The 22,632-nt window shown below is 45.3% G+C and overlaps 1 protein-coding gene across 1 annotated transcript in view; it reads left to right on the top strand.

Annotated features, from left to right (window-relative positions):
- LOC140208265 (uncharacterized) overlaps positions 1-22,632 on the top strand; it is a 515,327-nt gene that overhangs the window by 85,020 nt on the left and 407,675 nt on the right. The window contains exon 5 of the mRNA XM_072276835.1: positions 6,011-6,388. Coding sequence (XP_072132936.1) covers positions 6,011-6,388 — 378 coding nt within the window. The remainder of the gene's footprint in view (positions 1-6,010; positions 6,389-22,632) is intronic.

Below are 22,632 nucleotides of genomic sequence, written 5' to 3'. Positions count from 1 at the left end.
GGGAAATGGAAATAAATCAGAAAGCGGACATTTACTTTGACGGTTGTCCCGCCGTGACGGAAAGTTCGGGAGACGGTGTCAGCGGGGGTAACGCCCTCTCGGTTGGTCCACCTCCGCTATTGGTTGGAAGCAGTGATTGACATCGCTTCGTACCAATGGGAATAGCGCAGCGCGTGACTCCTGTTGACAGCGGTGGGGGAGGGGCTGGTCACGTGATCAGTAGCCCAGCCGTTAAACCGACCAAGCTCGAGCTCACCAGCGCGCGGGGCACAAAAGGCCCCGGATGATCGGTTGAGGTGAGAAGGGATCTCCGGGTTGGGGGTCTCACCGGGCGGCGTTTTCAACACCGACTTCGGGTAGTTGCTGTGACTCCGGACTCCGTGACCCGCAATCCCGGGACAGTCCTGCTCTCTTCCCTCTCTCTCAGCCCCACCATCCGTACACGGGCCCCGGGGAGCTTCCGGCTGATGAGGGAATGGGAACCGATGGGTCTCTCAGACAGAGCTGAGCTCCAGCTGTCTAAATGCAAGGATCGGGAACTCGGAGAAAGGGAACAAAATCTTTTACATCAGCTGTTGTGAAAATCACCTTTGTTCTGCCTCCAGTCACAAACCAGAGAAAATCTGCAGATGCTGGAAATCCGAGCAACACACACAAATTGCTGGAGGAACTCAGCATTAGTACTCTTTTCCATAGATGCTGCCTGGCCTGCTGAGTTCCCCCAGCATTTTGTGTCTGTTGCTGGTTCTACCTCCTCCTGTTCTGGACTTTTCTACCCGTGAGAACATGTTTTGTCCCACTCTCTCTGGGTACATAATGATATCAAACACCTTTGTCCTGGGCAACAAGTAGCTTTCACATCACAAATGTGCCAGACTCCAATGAGACAGACTACTGCCCTTCCCTCCATATTCATTGGCATTGCCATCACTGAGTTCACCACCGTCAGTCACCTGGGGGAGGGTTCAGGGGAAATATTTGTGTGCAATACAGAAACTGGTGTTACCTGTGTGTATTGTGGTGATGCAAAAGTTGCTGGAGAATTTGCAAGTGGGAAGAAGTGGAGTGATATTTGAAAATCTGACTTTTTATAGCATTATTTAGCAAGCAAATCAGATATGGACAGTGTGCAATTGCTCCAGTGAGAAAATCCTTCATTACCTGCTACAGACCTGTTACATATGTTGTGTGAGATTGCAGATCAAAATTATTACTGACAGTGATTTGCTAGCTGTTAAAATGAGTACCTCTATATATAAAATTCAGTGTGCACATGTTGTGTCTCCACTTTAAGGAGTTGGGGCTGGAAATGGATGAATTCCGTATCATCCGGGAGTCGGAAGGGGTGGGATAAAGAGAGGTGAGTTACACCCAAGGTGCAGGACACAGGAAACTGGGTGAGAGTCAGGAAGGGGAATGAGGTTAAATAGCCATCGCAGAGTACTCTTGTGGCCATCCCACACAGCAACAGGTAGGCCATAGAGAGGGTGCAGAGGAGATTTATAAGGACTTTGCCTCGACAGGCGAGCATGCCTTATGAGAATATGTTGAGTGAACTTGGCCATTTTTCCTTGTAGTGACGGAGGATGAGAGGTGACCTGATAGAGGTGTATGAGATAATGAGAGGCATTGATCATGTGGATAGTCTGAGGCTTTTTCCCAGGGCTGAAATGGCTAGCACGAGAGGGCATAGGTTTAAGGTGCTTGGAAGTAAATACAGAGGAGATGTCGGGGATAAGTTATTCATGCAGAGAGTGGTGAGTGTGTGGAATAGGCGGCCGGCGGCAGTGGAGGAGGTGGAAACAATAACGTATTTTCAGAGACTCCTGGATGGGTACATGGAGCTTAGAAAAGTAAAGGGCTCTGGGTAAGCCTCGGTAGCTCTAAGGTAGGGACATGTTTGGCACAGCTTTGTGGGCTGAAGAGCCTGTTTTGTGCTGTAGGTTTTCTATGTTTTTTTTATGTTCTATGTATTCTACCACTTTAGAAACTGTTGGGGGGAGGAGATTACGTGGCAGAGGAAAGTCAAAGAGGTGATAGGGGATTTGCTAGTTACGGCAACAGAACTAGAAGGGGACTGATATCCTAGTGTTAAGGCTTGCTTGTGCTAGTGTGGTGGGTGGGGGGGGGGGGTGTTAAACCAAAGTTGTAGAGGGGATGGGAGCCAGAATGCCAGGTAATAGAGAGGGTGAATTGAATTGACTTTCTTACTTACATCCTTCACATGCATGAGGAGTAAAAATCTGTGTTGCATCTCCATCTAAATGTGCAATGTGCAATTTATAGTAATTTATAATAGAACAGGACAGTCAATATAACATAGAAATACAGTTGTATCAGCGTGAATTAAGCAGTGTGATGACCTGATAGAAGAATCCTGTTGGTTCTGGCTTTTATGCTGCAGTACTGTTTCCCGGATGGTAGCAGCTTGGAACAGTCTGTGGTTCGGTTGAGTAGGGTCCCCAGTGGTCCTCTGGGCCCCTTTTACACACCTGTCCCTGTAAATGTCCTGAATCATGGGCAGTTCACAACTACAGATGCGCTAGGCTGTCCACACCACTCTCTGCAAAGTCTGTGATTAAGGGAAGTACAGTTCCCAGACCAGGCAGTGATGCAGCCAGTCAGGATGCTCTCAATTGTGTGTCCCTGTAGAAAGTTCTTAGGATTTGGGGCCCCATTTCAGACTTCTTCAACCGTCTGACGTGAGGGAGGCACTGCTGTGCCTTTTTCACCACACAGCTGGTATGTACAGACCACATGAGATCCTCGGTGATGTGTATGCCGAGGAACTTAAAGCTGTTCACCCTCTCAACCCCAGATCCATTGGTGTAAATAGGGGTTAGCCTGTCTCCATTCCTTCTGTAGTCCATAATCAGCTCCTTTGTTTTTGTGGCAGTGAGGGAGAGGTTGTTTTCTTGACACCAGGCAAATGCTGTTCAGACCTCAGGGCATGGAATTGTGATCTTGTTGACATGACTGGGACTTGTTTGCACCCAACAATCTGAGGAATTTGGAGGAACAAATTAGCAAGAGAGATCGCAGACTATGCCAATGCTTGATATACTAAATGATTTTAAATTTCCATAGATTGACGTGACTCCCAGATGTAAAAGGACTAGATGGGGTAGAGTTTGTCAGATGTGCCATTAATCAGCACATAGAATTCCCAGCATAGAAATGTGCAATAAGCTATTAGAAAATAATCCAGGGCTAGTGACAGAATATTAGTGTATGGGAACACTTTGCATCTAGTGATCATATTGCCATGAGATTCCAAGTTAACATGGAAAAAGAAAGGACTGAACCATGGGTCGAGATTCTAAATTGGAGAAAGGTCAATTCTGATGGTATCAGAATGGATCTGACAAGTGTGGACAGGCTGTTCTCTGGCAAAGGAGTACTTGGTAAGTGGGAATTCTTCAGAAGTGAAGTTTTGAGGGTGTAGAGTTTGTATGTGCCTGTCAAAATAAAAGTTGAAAGGTAACTGGTGCAGGGAACCTTGGTTTTCAAGAGATATTGAGGCCCTGGATATTTTGTTCCTTCAAATGCCTCAGACTGTTGGGTGCTACAAAGACTCATTAGTGACTACAATATCATAATTCCACACCCTGAACTCATCTGACATCTTTTTTAGTCATCTTCTGTAGTTTTCTAAAAGCTTCCCAATAGATTTTGCTCTTTTGTTTGCCCTCTCTTTGCTTTTTATGTTGGCTTTGGCTTCTCATTTCATCCACGGTTGTGTCCCCCTGCCTTTCTAATGCTTCCACTTCTTTGGGATGTATCGATCACTCAGCTCCCGAATTGCTCCCAGAAACGCCAGCCATTGCTGCTCCATCATCATTCCTACTAGTTTCCCCTCCCAATCAAGTTTGGCCAGTTCAGTACAGAAACATGCCCACTCTGGACGATCAGAATGGTAATCTGTATGAGGAGACAAAATATATGGGGGAGATTTTAAATATTATTTTTTGCATCCACATTTACTTAGGAGATGGACACAGAGTCTATAGAAGTGAGGCAAAATGGCATCAACTTCATGGACCCTGTACAGATTACAGAGGTGGAGGTGCTTGCTGTCTTAAGGCAAATTAGCGTGGATAAATCCCCAGGGCCTGACAAGTTGTTCCATGGGACTCTGCGGAAAACAAGTGCAGAAATTGTCAGGACCCAAGCACAGATATTTAAATAATGCTTAGTGACTGGTGAGGTACTGGAGGATTGGAGGACAGCCAATGTTGTTCCGCTGTTCAAGAAAGGCTCTAAAAATAAAGTAGGAAATTATACGTCAGTGAGGTTGACATCAGTAGTGGGAAAGTCATTGGAACGAATGTGCAGGAACCAGATATGTAAGTATTTGGATAGATGTGGACTGATTAAGGATAGACAGCATGGCTTCGTGCATGCTAGGTCATGTCTAACCAATCTAATAGAGTCTCTCGAGGAAGTTATCAGGAAAGTGGACGAAGGCAAGGCAGTGAATGTTGTCTACGTGGACTTTAGCAAGGCACTTGACAAAGTCTCATATGGGAAGTGGGTCAAGAAGGTTCAGTCACTTAGCATTCAAGATAAGATAGTAAATTGCATGAGACACTGGTTTTGGGAGAAGCCGATGGTTGCCTCTCTGACTGGAGGCCTGTGACTAGTGGTGTGCCACAGGGATCGGTGCTGGATCTGTTGTTGTTTGTCATCTAGATCAGTAATCTGGATGATAGTGTGGTTAACTGGATCAGCAGATTTCTGGATGACACTAAGATTGGGGGTGTAGTGGACAGTGAGGAAGGGTATAATGGCTTGCAGTCTGATCTGGACCAGCTGGAGAAATGCAAAATGGAATTTAATGGAGACAAGTGCGAGGTGTTGCATTTTGGTGGGACCAAGGTCTTACACAGTGAATGGTCGGGCACTGAGGAGTGCTGCAGAAGAAAGGGATCTGGGAATACATGTCCATAATTCACTGAAAGTGGTGTCACAGTTAAATAGGGACGGAAAGAAAGATTTGGCACATTGGCCTTCATGAACCAAAGTACTGAGTACAGGAGATGACTTTGTTGACTTTTTACAAGACATTGGTGAGGCCTAATTTGGAGTGTTGTGTGCAGTTTTATCACCTACCTACAGGAAAGATGTAAAAGAGGTTGAATGAGTTCAGAGAAAATTCACAAGGATGTTGCCAGGTCTGGAGGACTTGGGTTATAGGGAAAGATTGAACAGGTCAGGGCTTTATTCCTTGGAACGTAGAAGATCGAGGGGAGATTTGATGGAGGTGTGCCAAAATTATGAGGGTTATAGATGGGGTAAATGCAAGCTGGCTTTTTCCACTGAGATGGGGTGGGACTACAACCAGAGGCCATGGGTTAAGGGTGAAAGGTGAAACATGAAGGGGAACATGAGGGGAATCTTTTTCACACAGACGGTCATCCAGGTGTGGAATGAGCAGACAGCCCAACTGGTGCGTGCGAGCTCAATTTCAACATGTAAGTGGTTTGTATGGGTACCTGGATGGTAGGGGTACAGGGGTAGACAGTTTACATAGTTCAACACAAACTAGATGGGCCAAAGGGCCTGTTTCTGTGTTGTACTTTTCTATGACTCTGTGACAAGAACATGAAATAATACTAATATTCATCTAATTCATTTTAACAGCTGTGCGGACCAACCATTCATCTGGGCAGAAAATGTTCTCGTGGCTTTAAAACTGTGGCACTTTAAATTGACAGTAGATAAAAGAAAATCCCAGCTGTACGTCAACAAAGGGGGAAACCTATTCATCTGCTCAGACAGTGGGAATGGATTCAGTCGGTCATCTCAACTGAAGGTACATCAGCAAGTTCACACTGGGACAAGGTCATTCACCTGTTCTGTGTGTGAGAAGGGATTCAGTCGGTCTTCCCACCTGTGGACACACCAGTCAGTTCACTTCGAACAGAGGCTGGTCATCTGCTGAATTTGTGGAGAAGGATTCACTCAGTTATCTGACCGAATGGCTCACCAGCGAGTTCACACCGGGGAGCGGCCGTTCACCTGCTTGGACTGTGGGAAGGGATTCACTCAGGCATCTCAACTACTGACACACCAGTCAGTTCACACGGGGGAGAGGCCGTTCACCTGCTCAGACTGTGGGAAGGGATTCACTTGCTCATTTAATCTGAAGGTACATCAGCGAGTTCACACTGGGGTGAGGCCGTTCACCTGCTCAGTCTGTGGGGAGGGTTTCACAAAGTCATCTCAACTGAAGATACATCAGCGAGTTCACACTGGGGAGAGGCCGTTCACCTGTTCAGACTGTGGGAAGGGATTCATTCAGTCATCTCATCTGAAGGCACATCAGCGAGTTCACACCAGGGAGAGACCGTTCACCTGCTCAGACTGTGGGAAGGGCTTCACTTGCTCACCTCATCTACTGAGACACCAGTCAGTTCACAACAGGGAGTGACCATTCACTTGCTCAGTCTGTGGGAAGGGATTCAATTGGTCATTTCACCTACTGACACACAGGGAAATGGCCGTTCACCTGCTCTGTCTGTGGGAAGGGATTCATTATGTCATCTCAACTGAAGGAACATCAGCGAGTCCACACTGGGAAGGGGCCGGTCACCTGCTCAGACTGTGGGAAGAAATTCTCTCAGCCAAATCAACCAATTGTGCATCACTGAGTTCACACCGGGGAGAGGCCGTTCACCTACTGTGAATGTGGTGAAGTATTTGTGGTGAACATGGACTGTGCCTTTAAATGAGAGAGAGACAGAAACTGTCTACAGTACTGCTGCCTGCTTCCTGGTTGCCATGGTGAGAGAGAGGCGGAGTTATGTGATGGACAGTTCGATGTTCACAGTTGCTTCTTGGTTGCCATGGTGAGAGAGAGGCGGTGTTATGTGATGGACAGTTCGATGTTCACAGTTGCTTCTTGGTTGCCATGGTGAGAGAGAGGCGGAGTTATGTGATGGACATTTCGATGTTCACAGTTGCTTCTTGGTTGCCATGGTGAGAGAGAGGCGGAGTTATGTGATGGACAGTTCGATGTTCACAGTTGCTTCTTGGTTGCCATGGTGAGAGAGAGGCGAGGTTATAGAGGCGGGGTTATGTGATGGACAGTTCGATGTTCACAGTTGCTTGGTTGCCATGGTGAGAGAGAGGCGGGGTTATGTGATGGACAGTTCGATGTTCACAGTTGCTTCTTGGTTGCCATGGTGAGAGAGAGGCGGAGTTATGTGATGGACAGTTCGATGTTCACAGTTGCTTCTTGGTTGCCATGGTGAGAGAGAGGCGGGGTTATGTGATGGACAGTTCGATGTTCACAGTTGCTTCTTGGTTGCCATGGTGAGAGAGAGGCGGAGTTATGTGATTGACAGTTCGATGTTCACAGTTGCTTCTTGGTTGCCATGGTGAGAGAGAGGCGGAGTTATGTGATGGACAGTTCGATGTTCACAGTTGCTTCGTAGCGAGTTTATTTAAGCAAGGTCAGATGACTCTCCCAGAGACACACAGTGGGACACCGGTTACGGCGACCGGTCAGTGAAAGGAGGCCAGTGACAGAGGAGTCATTGGGTGGGACTTTCGAGTGCCCACAAGCGTGGGTTGAGGATCGATCAGGGTAATTGATCAGTGGGTATCACGGTGTGTGTAAGGGCTGACCCTGTGGAGGCTACCGGTGTGTCTACCCTTGCCCGGGTGGTAGTTTACCCTCGAAGATGGTCCCCTTAGTGATAAGCTGTGTTTGGCTAACTCGAGAGTGGATTTGGAGCCTGACGACGGAAGATCAACGGGACCTGTTTCCTCGCTCTTCTCATAATGTCTTTTTCACCTTGGATTCCAAATACCTTCCTCACACACACCAATTCCGTGGATTGAACTGAACTTCCTTACATTTCCATCGTAAGACTTTAACTGTTGCCACCCAAGCTTTAACGAGTTTGGGAATTATATTTACACACATATATATGTGTAACACTGCTAACTTTTGATTTACCTGGTTAAAGTTACTATATTAAATAGTTACTAATAAATAGTGGTTTTTAACATCAAAACCAGACTCCAGGTCTGCTCTATTGCTGCTGGTTCATTTAGACCATTGTGTGTACATAATAGTAACATAGAAACATAGAAAATAGGTGCAGGAGTAGGCCATTCAGCCCTTCGAGCCTGCACCGCCATTCAGTATGATCATGACTGATCATCCAACTCAGAACCTTGTACCAGCCTTCCCCCCCATACCCCCGATCCCTTTAGCCACAAGGGCCATATCTAACTCCCTCTTAAATATAGCCAATGAACGGGCCTCAACTGTTTCCCGTGGCAGAGAATTCCACAGATTCACCACTCTCTGTGTGAAGAAGTTTTTCCTAATCTCGGTCCTAAAAGGCTTCCCCTTTATCCTCAGACTGTGACCCCTCGTTCTGGACTTCCCCAACATCAGAAACAATCTTCCTGCAATCTTCCTAGATTTATTCAGTTGTCTATCCTTATGACACACTACCGGGTTCACACTGGAGAGAGGCTGTTCACCTGCTGTGAATGTCGAAGCGATTCACTCAGTCATCTCACCTTATGTAACTCTCCCTTCGGCTAGCAGCTTAATACAGGGGGTGACAGCGCCCCAGCCTGGCCAAACTTAAGAAATCTCGTTTGGGTGGATGCTGTGCAATGTGTCCCCTGTTACAAATCAGTACCCCGAAATAACAAACAGTACACAACATGTGATTATACAATTGAGCTTCATAATTCTTACTTTGAGTATAGGGTTAGTGAAGTAAACAAAAAAATAGAAAGAGCCCACTCTCTCCATTCGCATCTTCTCATCTCTCCCCAGCAAAAGACCACGAAAATCTCTCTTCCAGACTCACAAGAGAGAACATTTCTGTCATTGGATAGCCCTCCCTCCAAAACATTGTTATCTCTAGTCATAACCTAAACATTACAGCTACAGAGAACCCATTACCTCAGCAGTGAATCAGTGTAGAGAGGCCATTACATGAGCAGTGAAACCTCACAGCATGTTACACTTGTGACACACTGCAGGGTTCACACTGCGGAGAAAGTTTTAATTAGCTGCATGCTGGGTATTTGTCCATCACCATTGCTGAATGCTATTTTGAGAGTGATTGTCGGTGCTGAACTCTGCAATTATTGCTGCTGCTCACCACACCCAGTCTGCACCCTGGTCACTGGGCATGGGAGGAGTTTCTTCTGCTACATATTCACCTTTAATGGGACTGGAGTTTAATATTCTGCATCTCCGACAAATAAATTAGTTCTATTTTAAACTCTGTTTTTGGTACTTAGCATATTTATAACATAACCAGTGTACTCAGACCTGCTGGACCCAGCCATTGATCCAGTTCCACGACAGTCCTTTTAAATCCTCCCCTGTTGTTCACATCTGTGGAATGGGTTCCAAACAGTCACCACTCTGTGGGTGAAGAGGTTTCCCTTGAATTTTCCGCAGACTGAAGAAGTCGAGCAGACTGCAGTTCTGTCTGAGATGTTCTTCACCCCTCTAATCTCTGGGCTGAGGAAGAATGACATTGGGAGTTAACCTCCTTATTCAGGGCTCATTTCCACATTATGGGTCATTTTCCCTGCTGCTGAAGGATTGTTGAAAACACCACTGTCCTCTAAAGACTGAAAGTAGAATGGGAAACCATTAGTTGGATGTTCAACGGAGCAGGGTCAGAAACCAGAGGCAAGTCTGCACAGGGCAGAGTTTGGGGCTCTGGACGATGGTTGGGGTAAGAACATATGATGAGGAGAAGGGAATCAGCAGTGGGTCGTGGCAACAAATGACAGAGTAGCAACATTTGGAAACTAATTGACAGAAAAAATAATTTGGTTGTCGGACTGATGACACCAATACCTTTGGTGAGATGCCCTATTGGTTGAGGAACGTGTGTGTTGAGAATGGTTATATCTGTTGAGGGAGTTGTTCCTGCTTATTTATCCTGTAATTTTATATCTGGATGGTTCTTCTAGATTATCATAATGTATTGATTATCATATAAATTGTGAGATTCTGTCCCTAACTGGATCAGGCTTGAATTTATGATGCCTTAATGAAGTTATGGTGGTTATTCATGAGTTTGTATTTTAAAGCAAGATTTTGGTGAATGATATTTGCCACTTGATTGTACCTGTGTAAGCAATCAGATTGAGTTAAACTGCAGCAGGATCCTGGAATGTGTTGGATTGTGTCTGGTTTCTCTTGGCATTTTCTGCATTTATTGCCTTGTTACTTTGTATGGTTTGTATTTTTGATTTCTTTTTCTTTTTGTTGACCACCTTGTCCTGTATTTCTGAAAGGAACCCCTCTGTTTCTGGGAAGAGATCTCCAACTCTCAGTCAGGTGCTCGATGCTTCCTTGTCAACATCTAGTCTGCTCAGATCATTGGGATGTCTCCCATGGAGGGTCGTACTCATTCCACTGGTTAATGTTTTCTTCCATAGTGATGATTCATTTTTTCTGAGGTAGCCTCTCATTTAGGTTTCCTGGTCTGTATTTCTTATCAGAATTTCATATACACACATGAAGCACTGAATCCAGTTCATTTTTGATGAAAATATATACTTAGAAGTCTTATCTGAGTGCTGTGTGATTTTTCTTTTTCATGTGTGCTATTCTTCTTTCTCCTTTTGTCCAATGTAGTTTGAATCTGAGGCTACGTCCACACTTTCTTTCTTTTTAAATCTTTTTATTGAATTAGTACACAAAAGGTAAACCATATTGGCACTGATACACTGTTGCAATATAACTTTACAAGAGATATTAATACACAAAAATAAGTTAATACAAACAGTGCAGTTTAGATATAAAATAACAAGGTAATAAAATAGTATACTAATTTTCATACCTGTCAATAAGGAAAAGAAAAAAAAACAAAAAAAAAACCACCGTACAACTAATCTAAAAAGCAAAGTAAAGCGATGGGCTAACTAGGTATCAAGTAGAGTTAATTTGTATTATATTTTTCTTGTATCTCAGCTCCAGCTGATAAAACGAGGTACAGACATGGCGAAGCACACTCATTTCTCACTTTGCTTGGAACTTGTCTGCTCAAATCGCGGGGATGTCTTCTATGGCGGGACATGAGTGGTTAACTTGATCTTCTAGAGTGACCATCCATTCATTTTCTTAATTGTGTTTTTATTTCAGTGTAGTGATGTGTATTTCTTATTAGTTTTTTCATGCCAGCATGGAGTGCTGAATCCTGGTTTTGTTAAGGGAAATATATCCTTAGGAACCTTGCACTTCTTACTCTGACTTCTCATCTTCCTCCCCCCCCCCCCCCCCCACAAAATGCCAAAACTTCAAGAGTATCGGGGCAGAAGTGAGTATAGATGCTATTACTAAGGAGAAAATTTGCTATGGAAGCTGAAAGGCCTGGAGGTAGATAAGACTCCTGAAAACAGATGGTGCACACCCCAGGGTGCAGAAAGAGGTAGCTGAAGAGATTGTGAAGGCATTACAGTCAAATAACACTACAACACAGAACAATGCCTTTCGGCGAATCTAGTCTGTGCAAGAGCATTAATCTGCCTCGTTCCAGCAATCTCCACCAGGAGCATAGACCTCCATACCCTTCTCATCTATGCACCCATCCAAACTTCACTTAAATGTTGAATTCGCCCCTGCCACTTGCTCTGGCAGCTTGTTCCACATTCTCCCCGCCTCTGAGTGAAAAGGTTACCCCTCCTGTTTCTCTTAAAGATTGGGTAATGAACTTTTAAGTGTCTCTTGTTTTTGGAATGTTTCTGGGAGACTAGAAAGTTGCAAATGTCACTTCACGCTTTAAGAAGGGAGGGAGACAGAAGAAAGGAAACTTTTGGACAGTCAGTCTGAACTCAGTGGTTGGAGTCCATTCAGGATAATTTTCCAGGATACTTGGCGGCACATGATCTAAAACCTGTTTGAGGAATCCGTTGGAATCCTTTGATGAACTAACAGGCAGGACAGACAAAGGAGAGAAAGTGGATGCTGTTTGTTTGGATTTTCAGATGTTCTTTAACAAAATCTTGCACATGAGACTGCCTAACAACATCACAGCTCATGGTGTTACAGGAAAAAAATACTGACATCGATGGAAGATTGGATTAGTGGCGGGAGGCACAGAGTCAGAACAATGCGAGCCTATTCTGTTTGCTGCCAGTAACTCATGGCGTTCCGCTGGGGTCATTATTGAGACCGTTTCTTTTCCTGTTAGATATCAACAATCTGGATGAGAGGATTGATGGCTTGATAACCAACTTTGCAGTTGATACCAAGGTAGGTGCCGGACAGGTAGCTCAGAGTATAGTGGGTGTCTGCAGAAGGGCTCAGACCGGTTTGGAGAACAGACAATGAAGTGGCAGATGGAATGCAGTGTAGGGACTGCGGTCTACAGTCAGGGACTCAGGTTCACGTAGCATAGTGATGCACGAACATTATTAGCAGAACACTCCGACACAGTACAGTTTTAATTTTGCTTCAGACAAAAATGCCATTTTGGTACTACAAGTAAAGCATATTTCCACAGTGGTGGAAAAGTGCACAGACACCCCTCGCCATCTGTAAAAACCCTTCCAACCCCTACACCACTCCCCAATTCTGTAAACCCCCAGAACACCCTGTATCTCTGCAAAACCCTCCACCATCCACCCTGGAGCATTCAGACCACAGTTGACCCGAAAAAGACACTGTCCGTGGCAGAAAACTCCCCGCAGAAAAGAAGAAACTTCAGTCGCAATAAGGACAGGGGAAGCAGACAAACCAGTTCTCTCTGTTTTCCCCCAGTTTGTCTACTCTTGGATAATCTAACCAGAGCAACTGAATGTGGACACAGGAAGTTTCAGGTGATGATTTGCTAAACCTGAGGCCATTCTCAACCACGTAGCCTTTTGTTATGTAAAGGGCGTGGACTCTGAATTGATTTCGGACTCTGGGACAATCTAATCAGAACAATAAACCTGAGACCATTCTCAGAGGAGTAGCTACTTGTTATGTAAAATACCAGACCTGCCAAATAAGAAATCTGTAGTCCCGTTAGACTCTGTCTGGTTTGCTGCATTTAACTGGTTTGGACCAGCAAGGATGTTCAGATACGAATACACAAGGCTTGGGTGGGCAGACCTATGAAACAGTGTTGGCTGTAGCCCTGTACAATGACCAGAAAGAAGGTGTCCCAGGTAGGTCAGGTGACCTTGAGCCAACGGGATGGAGATCCAACAGTCCAGTTGATGAGGAACAGTATAAGACTCAGGAATCCAAATATGCAGGGGCGATAACTCATCAGCAGCCATCCAACCATCGCTGATAAGGAGGACCCCACGGACACCTGGCCAGCGTAGACTACTTTCCTGGGTAATACCTTTTCTCTTCATTGGCTGTCTATGGAGTGTCAGGGGTTCTGGTAGGGTGCACACAGGTAGATAGAGTATGAACCTACGTGCTCTTTAGTTGAAATAATTAAATGTTACTTGTTGTTAAATACAGATTCTCTGTACATCACTGATCATTATTACAAGGGGTGATTCTTGTAACAGTGGCCTCCGTCATTAAAGTTTCCCACCAACAGGACACGCTCTCTGCACAGTGTTACCATCAGGATGGAGATATATAACCATATAAGCATATAACAATTACAGCACGGAAACAGGCCATCTCAGCCCTTCTAGTCCGTGCCAAACGCTTACTCTAATCTAGTTCCACCGACCTGCACTCAGTCCATAACCTTCCATTCCTTTCCTGTCCATATAGCTGTCCAATTTAACTTTAAACGACAACATCGAACCTGCCTCAACCACTTCTGCTGGAAGCTCGTTCCACAAAGCTACCACTCTCTGAGTAAAGAAGTTCCCCCTCATGTTACCCCTAAACTTTTGCCCTTTAACTCTCAACTCATGTCCTCTTGTTTGAATCTCCCCCACTCACAAAGGAAAAAGCCTATCCATGTCAACTCTATTTATCCCCTCATAATTTTAAATACCTCTATCAAGTCCCCTCACCCTTCTATGTTCCAAATAATAAAAACCTAACTTAAACATAGAACATAGAATAGTACAGCACATTACAGGCCTTTCGGCCCACAATGTTGTGCCGACCCTCAAACTCTGCCTCCCATATAAGACCCCACCTTAAATTCTTCCATATACCTCTCTAGTAGTCTCTCAAACTTCACTAGTATATCTGCCTCCACCACTGACTCAGGCAGTGCATTCCACGCACCAATCACTCTCTGAGTAAAGAACCTTCCTCTAATGCCCCCTTGAACTTCCCACCCCCTACCTTAAAGCCACGTCCTCTTGTATTGAGCAGTGGTGCCCTGGGGAAGAGGCACTGGCTATCCACTCTATCTATTCCTTATTATCTTGTATACCTCTATCATGTCTCCTCTCATCCTCCTTCTCTCCAAAGAGTACAGCAGGCATGCAGGTACAGCAGGCGGTGAAAAAGGCGAATGTTATGCTGGCATTTATAGTGAGAGGATTCGAGTACAGGAGCAGGGAGGTACTACTGCAGTTGTACAAGGCCTTGGTGAGACCACACCTGGAGTATTGTGTGCAGTTTTGGTCCCCTAATCTGAGGAAAGACATCCTTGCCATAGAGGGAGTACAAAGAAGGTTCACCAGATTGATTCCTGGGATGGCAGGACTTTCATATGAAGAAAGACTGGATGAACTGGGCTTGTACTCGTTGGAATTTAGAAGATTGAGGGGGGATCTGATTGAAACGTATAAGATCCTAAAGGGATTGGACAGGCTAGATGCAGGAAGATTGTTCCCGATGTTGGGGAAGTCCAGAACGAGGGGCCACAGTTTGAGGATAGAGGGGAAGCCTTTTAGGACCGAGATTACAAAAAACTTCTTCACACAGAGAGTGGTGAATCTGTGGAATTCTCTGCCACAGGAAACAGTTGAGGCCAGTTCATTGGCTATATTTAAGAGGGAGTTAGATATGGCCCTTGTGGCTATGGGGGTCAGGGGGTATGGAGGGAAGGCTGGGGCGGGGTTCTGAGTTGGATGATCAGCCATGATCATAATAAATGGCGATGCAGGCTCGAAGGGCCAAATGCCTACTCCTGCACCTATTTTCTATGTTTCTATGTTTCTAAGAGTAAAGCCCTAGCTCCCTTAATCTCTGATCAGAATGCATACTCTCTAAACCTAACTTGTTCAGCCTTTCTCTGTAACTTAGATGATGAAACCCAGGTAAAATTCTAATAAATCTCCTCTGTACTCTCTCTATTTTGTTGACATTTATCCTATAATTCGGTGACCAAAACTGTACACAATACTCCAAATTTGGCCTCACCAATATCTTGTATAGCTTCAACATTACATCCCAACCCCTATACTCAATGCCCTGATTTATAAAGACCAGCAACCGAAAAGCTTTCTTCACCACCCTATCCACATGAGATTCCACCTTCAGGGAACTATGCATCATTATTCCTAGATTCCTCTGCTCTACTGCACTGTTCAATGCCCTACCATTTACCATGAATGTCCTATTTTGATTAGTCCTACCAAAATGTAGCACCTCACATTTATCAGCATTAAACTCCATCTGCCATCTTTCAGCCCACTCTTCTAACTGGCCTATATCTCTCTGCAAGGTTTGAAAATCTACTTCATTATCCACAGCGCCACCTACCTTAGTATCATCTGCATACTTACTAATCCAATTTACAACCCCATCATCCAGATCATTAATGTATATGAGAAATAACATCGAACCCAGTACAGATCCCTGAGGCACACCACTAGTCACCGGCCTCCAATCGGACAAACAGTTATCCACCACCACTCTCTGGCCTCTCCCATCCAGACACTGCTATCCATTTTACTACTTCAATATTGCTATCTAATGATTGAACCTTCCTAACCAACCTTCCCTGCAGGACCTTCTCAAAGGCCTTACTGAAGTCCATATAGACAACATCCACCGCCTTACACTCGTCAAATTCTCTAGTGACCTCTTCAAAAAAATCAATAAGACTTGTCAAACTGACCTTCCACGCACAAATCCATGTTAATTGTTCCTAATCAGACGCTGTCTATCCAAATAATTATATATACCATCTCTAAGAATACTTTCCATCAATTTACCCACCACTGACGTCAAACTCACAGGCCGATAATTTCTAGGTTTACTCTTAGAACCCTTTTTAAACAATGGAACAACATGAGCAATACGCCAATCCTCCGGCACCATCCCCGTTTCTAATAACATTTGAAATATTTCTGTCGGAGTCCCTGCTATTTCTACACTAACGTCCCTCAAGGACCAAGGGAATATCCTGTCAGGACTCGGAGACTTATCCACTTTTATGTTCCTCAACAGCGCCAGTACTTCTTTTTTAATTGTCAATTGTCAGATGAAGGAAACAAGAACTTCCCTTCTTGTTTCCTTCACCTAACACAATTCAATACCCTCCTTCTTCGTGAATACTGAAGAAAAGAAATTGTTCAAAATCTCCCCTATCTATTTTGGCTCCGCACATAGCTGTCCACTCTGATTCTCTAAGGGACCAATTTTATCCCTCACTATCCTTTTGCTATCAATATAACTGTAGAAACTCTTTGGATTTATTTTAACCTTACTTGCCAAAGCAGCCTCATATCTTCTTTTAGCTTTTCTAATTTCTTTCTTAAGATTCTTTGTACATTCTTTATATTCCTTGAGCACCTCATTTAATCCAAGCTGCCTATATTTATTGTAGATCCCTCTCTTTTTCCGAACCAAGTTTCCGATATCCCTTGAAAATCATAGCTCTCTCAAACTTTTAACCTTTCCTTTCAACCTAACAGGAACATAAAGATCCTGTAGCCTCAAAATTTCACCTTTAACTGATCTCTATTTCTGTATTACATCCTTCCCATAAAAGAAATTGTCTCAATCCACTCCTTCTAAATCCTTTCACATCTCCTCAGAGTTAGCCTTTCTCAAATCAGAAATCTCAACCCTGTGTCCTTCTCCATAATTATATTGAAACTAATGGCATTGTGATCACTGGACCCGAAGTGCTCCCCAACACATACCTCCGTCACCCGACCTATCTCATTCCCTAACAGGAGATCCAACACTACCCCTTCTCTAGTTGGTACCTCTATGTATTGCCTCAAAAAACTATCTTGCACACATTTTACAAACTCCAAACCATCCAGCCCTTTTACAGAATGGGCTTCCCAGTCAATGTGTGGAAAATTAAAATCTCCCACAATCACAACCTTGTGCTTACTACAAATATCTGTTATCTCCTTACAAATTTGCTCCTCCAGTTCTCGGTCCCCATGAAGTGATCTATAATACACCCCTATAAGCATCACTGCACCTTTCCCATTCCTCAATTCCACCCAACTAGCCTCCCTAGAGGAGTCCACTAATCTATCCTACCAGAACACCGCTGGTATATTTTCTCTTACAAGCAATTCAACACCTCCTCCTCTTGCCCCTCTGATTCTATCACACATGAAGCAATGGAATCCAGGAATATTTAGTTGCCAATCACACCCCTCCTGCAAACATGTTTCACTAATAGCTAAAACAACATATTTCCAGGTATCAATTAGTCTTCTAAGCTCATCCCCCTTTCTTACAATGCTCCTAGTATTACAATAGATGCATTTAAGAAACTCTCCAACTCTTGCTCTCTGTTTATCCTCAATGGAGCAAACAACTTTGTTGTCTTTTTCTTCCTTCTCCCATACATCTTCAGTCTGAGTGCACCCGATCTCTGTCCCCTGCCTATCCTCCCTCATACACTATCTACTAGCTTTCTCTATTTGTCAAAGAACCCCCTCTCTCCTAGTCTCTTCGATTTGATTCCCATCCCCCAACCATTCTAGCTTAAAGTCTCCTCATACCCTTCGCAAATCTCCCCGCCAAGATATTGGTCCCCCTAGGATTCAAGTGCAACCCGTCCTTTTTATACAGGTCACACCTGCACCAAAAGAGATCCCAATAATCCAAGAACTTGAATCCCTGCCCCCTGCTCCAATCCTTCAGCCACGCATTTATCCTCCACCTCATTGCATTCCTATGTTCACTGTCACGTGGCACAGGCAGTAATCCCGAGATTACTGCATTTGCTGTCCTTTTTCTCAACTTCCTTCCTAACTCCATATATTCTTCTTTCAGGACCTCTTCCCTTTTCCTACCTATGTCATTGGTACCTATATGTACCACAACCTCTGGATCCTCTCCCTCCCACTTCAGGATATCTTGGATGCGATCAGAAACATCCTTGACCCTGGCACCAGGGAGGCAAACTACCATCCGGGTCTCCAGACTGCGTCCACAGAATCGCCTATCTGACCCCCTTACTATCGAGTCCCCTATCACAACTGCCCTCCTCTTCCTTGCCCTACCCTTCTGAGCTACAGGGCCAGACTCTGTGCCAGAGGCACGGCCACTGTCGCTTCCCCCGGGTAAGCTGTCCCCCCCAACAGTACTCAAACAGGAGTATTTATTGCAAGGGGCACAGCCACTGGGGTACTTTCTAGTATCTGATGCTTCCCCTTCCCCCTCCTAACCGTGACCCACTTGTCTGCCTCCCGTGGCCCCGGTGTGACCACCTGCCTGTAACTCCTCTCTATCAACTCCTCACTCTCCCTGACCAGACAAAGGTCATCGAGCTGCAGCTCCAGATCCCTAATGCGGTCCCTTAGGAGCTGCATCTTGGCGCACCTGGCGCAGATGTGGTGTCCGGGAGGCTGGGAGACTCCACGACCCCCCAAGTCCGGCACCGAGAACAACAAACTGCCCTCACACTCATACTTCCCCCTCTCCTCAAATAACAGGAAAAAATGAAAACCAAACCTCCTTCGCCTCGCCCGTTTCCGCCGGAGCCAGTTGAGCCAAAACCCTTAAGCCTTCACTGTGCTCCCGGCTCACTCCGCCGCCCGCAAACGACGCTGCCCGCTGTATGAGGCTCTGTTCCTTTTAAATCTTCCGCGCTTCACTGCCCGACGTTACGCGCCTTCGCAGTCCCGCCTCTCTGAACTCCGATGAAAAAAAACTTTCAGAATTTAGCCCCATCTGCCACATTCGCCAATTCCTCGTCGAACTCAACGGTTAGTAAGACACTATTTGCCCCGCAAAGAGGTAAGCTAACTGCTCTTCATTAAGGGTCATTAATTACAAGGTATTACTGGCAATAACATAATACTGCTGTGAACCAGGAGGAGTTTCTTTAGCCAGAGGATACTGAATCTGTGGAATTCATTGCCACAGATGGCAGTGGAAGGCAAGTTACTGAATATATTTAAATTCGAGATGGATAGGTGTTTGAATAGTCAAAGGTTCCGGGGAAAAGGCAGGTAACTGGGTTTGTGCGGGTTTATAAATCAGCCATGATGGAATGGCAGAGCAGACTCGATGGACTGAATGGCCCAATGGTGCTCCTATGGCATGTGGTCTTATGAATGTCAGAGATAGATTTTGCACAGAGAGTGGTGGGTGTGTGGAACACACTGCCAGGTATGGGTATGGGAGGCAGATACATTAGGGACATTTAAGAGGCTCTGAGGCACATGGACTAAAGACAAATTGAGGGTTGGCTGAGAAAAAAGGTGAAATGCATCTTGAGCATTTAAAAGTTCAGCACATGGTGAGGCGAAGGGCCTATTACTGGACTTTTCTACATAGCTGATCTATATGAGCGGTTTCCACGACAAGCTTTTCACTGTATTTCTGTTCATGTGAAAAAAAAACAATTTTGAAATTCTTTTTCCTTCCCCAGCCCCTCCTATCAGTCAGAAGATGCCAAATCTGAAAACACATTGCGACAGGCAAGGACGTCTTCTTCCCGGCTGCTATAAGCCGATTAACCGGACTCCCTAGTATGATAAGTTCAAGCCTTGACCACAAAATCTGCCACAAAATGTGTTCCCAGATTATTATCCGCCTCCATTGCACTTTATCTGTAGCTGCCACACTTTATTCTGCATTCTCCTACCGTTTCATCTTGTTCTACCTCAATACAATGCGTAATAACCCGATCTTTATGAACAGTCTACAAGATAAGCTTTTCACTGAACCTCGATGCATGTGACCACAATACACAAAGTAACCACCTAACACCGGCCCCACAGTCAGTCTCGACATCTCTCCTGTCTCCTGGAATGACCCTGTGGTTCCGCCTGATGGTTGACTGTGTTTCAGCCTGATGGTTGAGTGAACTCGGCCTTTTCTCCTTGGAGCGACGGAGTATGGGAGGTGACCTGATAGAGGTGTATAAGATGATAAGAGGCACTGATCGTGTGGATAATCAGAGGCTTTTACTCGGGGCCCATGGCTGCCACAAGAGGGCACAGGCTGAAGGTGCTTGGGAGTAGGTACAGGGGGAGATGTTGGGGTAAGTTTTTTACGCAGAGAGTGGTCAGTGCGTGGAATGGGCTGCCAGCAACGGTGGTACTGGCGGATACAATAGGGTCTTTTAAGCGACTTTAGGCTAGGTACATGGAGCTTAGAAAAATAGAGGGCTATGTGTTACCCTAGTAATTTCTAAGATAGGGACATGTTTGGCACAGCTTTGTGGGCCGAAGGGCCTGTATTGTGCTGCAGGTTCTCTATGTTTCCATGTTTCTATGTTTCTCAAACCCATCAAGCGCGTTAACATTGAGGTCACGGTAGACCTTGTTTCGTCAAATTAGGCAAATTAGATTACTTCCAGGATGGCCGCATTATGTCAAAAGAGCTCCGGTAATCTGCGTACAGCATGGATCTCAGCAGCACTGTGTGTAAGAGGGGGATTGGCAGAGGGACAGGAAGGGGGATGGAAAACGAGAGAGGGAGAGAGAGAGGGAGAGAGAGAGGGAGAGAGAGAAAGTGAGAGAGAGGTACTAGGTGAGGGGGAGAGAGAAAGAGGAGAGAGAGAGCGGAGGTAGGGGAGGGGGTGTAGATGGATGGACACATTTAATATTTCTTCAGCTCCCTTTATCTCTATTGCTGTTTCTGCCTTCTCTCTCAAACTCTCTCGGTGCTTCTCCTTCTCGCTCAATCAGGATCTTCCTCTCCCTCTTGATTTTTTTTCTCTTTCCCTGTAAATTTTCCCCTCAATGTTTGTCCTTCTCTTTCTCTCCATCTCCTTCTCTCAATACAAATCCCTTTCTCAACCTTTCTCCTCCCTTTCTCTATTTACCGCTGACTCTCCATACCTCTCACGATATTTCTTCCTCTGTTTGTTCCTCTATCCTCTCTTTCCTATGTTGTTAAGAAGTGTGATGGGGTGGGGAGCCATCCTGAGCTCAGGGCCCGAGGTCTGAGTTCAGCAGGATCTGGGGGTGGGCGATCCGTCATGACATATAAACATCAGAAAGAGAAGCAGGAGTTCAGTCAGACAGGATCAAAATCAGGATTATAGAACATATAACAGCAGAGGCGTTTCAGCCTATAATGTTCTGTTGACATTTGGAAGGTCAATTTACTCTCCAACACAGCCCTCATTTTTCATTCATCCATGTGCTTATCTAAGAGTCTCTTAAATGTCCCCAAAATATCTGCCTCCATCAGCACCCTGGCAGTGCATTCCACAGACCCACCACACTCTGTGTATAAAAAACAACTACCTCTTGTATCCCCCTTATAATTCCCTGCAATCCCTTTTAAATGCTGTCCTCTCCGATTAGAATTTCTGCCGTGGGTGAAAGACGCCCAGTTGTTCACTCTATGTGTGCCGTTTTATCATCTTGTACACATCTATTAAGGCATCTGTCATCCTACTTTTCTCCAAAGAGAAAAGCCCTCGCTTGCTTAGCTTCTCCCCATAAGTTATCGTCTTTGATCCATGCAGCATCCTGGTAAATCACCTCGGCGTCCTCTATCAAACTTCCTAATTCATCCAATGATGAATTGACCAAATGTGCCCACAATACCTCGTGTGGTCTAATCAGAATTTTGTGTCGCTGCAACATTAACTCGCAATTCCTGAACACAATCCCGGACGAATAAAGAGAAACTCTCCAATCTTTGAAAAAGTGGACAAATGCTATCCACAGATGGGAAGAGAGACCTGCGGAGATGGCAGAAGAGGGAGGTTAACTACTTCATAAAATTACCATCAGCAATCATCACCTCCCTAACACTGCCTCACCATTCCCTCTCCCTCGGAAATGGCCATCTCCTCTCTCTCCCCTCTGTGTCCCCAGCTTGGTTTATAGAACAGAGGAGAGTACAGACCGGGAATAGGTTGATCGTCTCACCATGCCAGGGCTAAATTCCAACCTGTCTGACCATCTTCTCGGACACACAATGGAGTGGAGAGCGACACACAATCTGCTGAAGGAACTCAGCTGGTCGAGCAGCATCTGTGGGTGGGGGTGGTTGGAAAGGGTTGTCGGACGTCGGAGGCCAAAACTGCATCGGGAAACTAGGAATGTGGACCATGTGCAGGCACAAGGGACTAGTTTAGTTTGGCATTGTGTTCAGCACAGTCGTTGTGGGCCGAAGGACCTGTTGCCCTGCAGTACCGCTTTATTCCACTCTCTTGCGTATACGACACGGAGCCAAGCAGCAGAGATAAAGAGCAGATGGGAAATGTTTAGCTGTTGGCCGCGTTGAGGAGTTCGCACTTCGTATAGGGAACTTAATGGAATACAGTGGGTAGGGTAGTGAGGGATACAGAAAGAGGCAGGTTTATGATTCAGCTGACCACTCTGCAAGGG

The sequence above is a fragment of the Mobula birostris genome, chromosome 13, assembly GCF_030028105.1.
Source record: "Mobula birostris isolate sMobBir1 chromosome 13, sMobBir1.hap1, whole genome shotgun sequence".
In the NCBI taxonomy this organism is placed as follows: Eukaryota; Metazoa; Chordata; class Chondrichthyes; order Myliobatiformes; family Myliobatidae; genus Mobula; species Mobula birostris.
The sequence above is the reverse complement of the archived record's forward strand: the minus strand, read 5'-3'. Positions and strand labels throughout refer to the sequence as shown.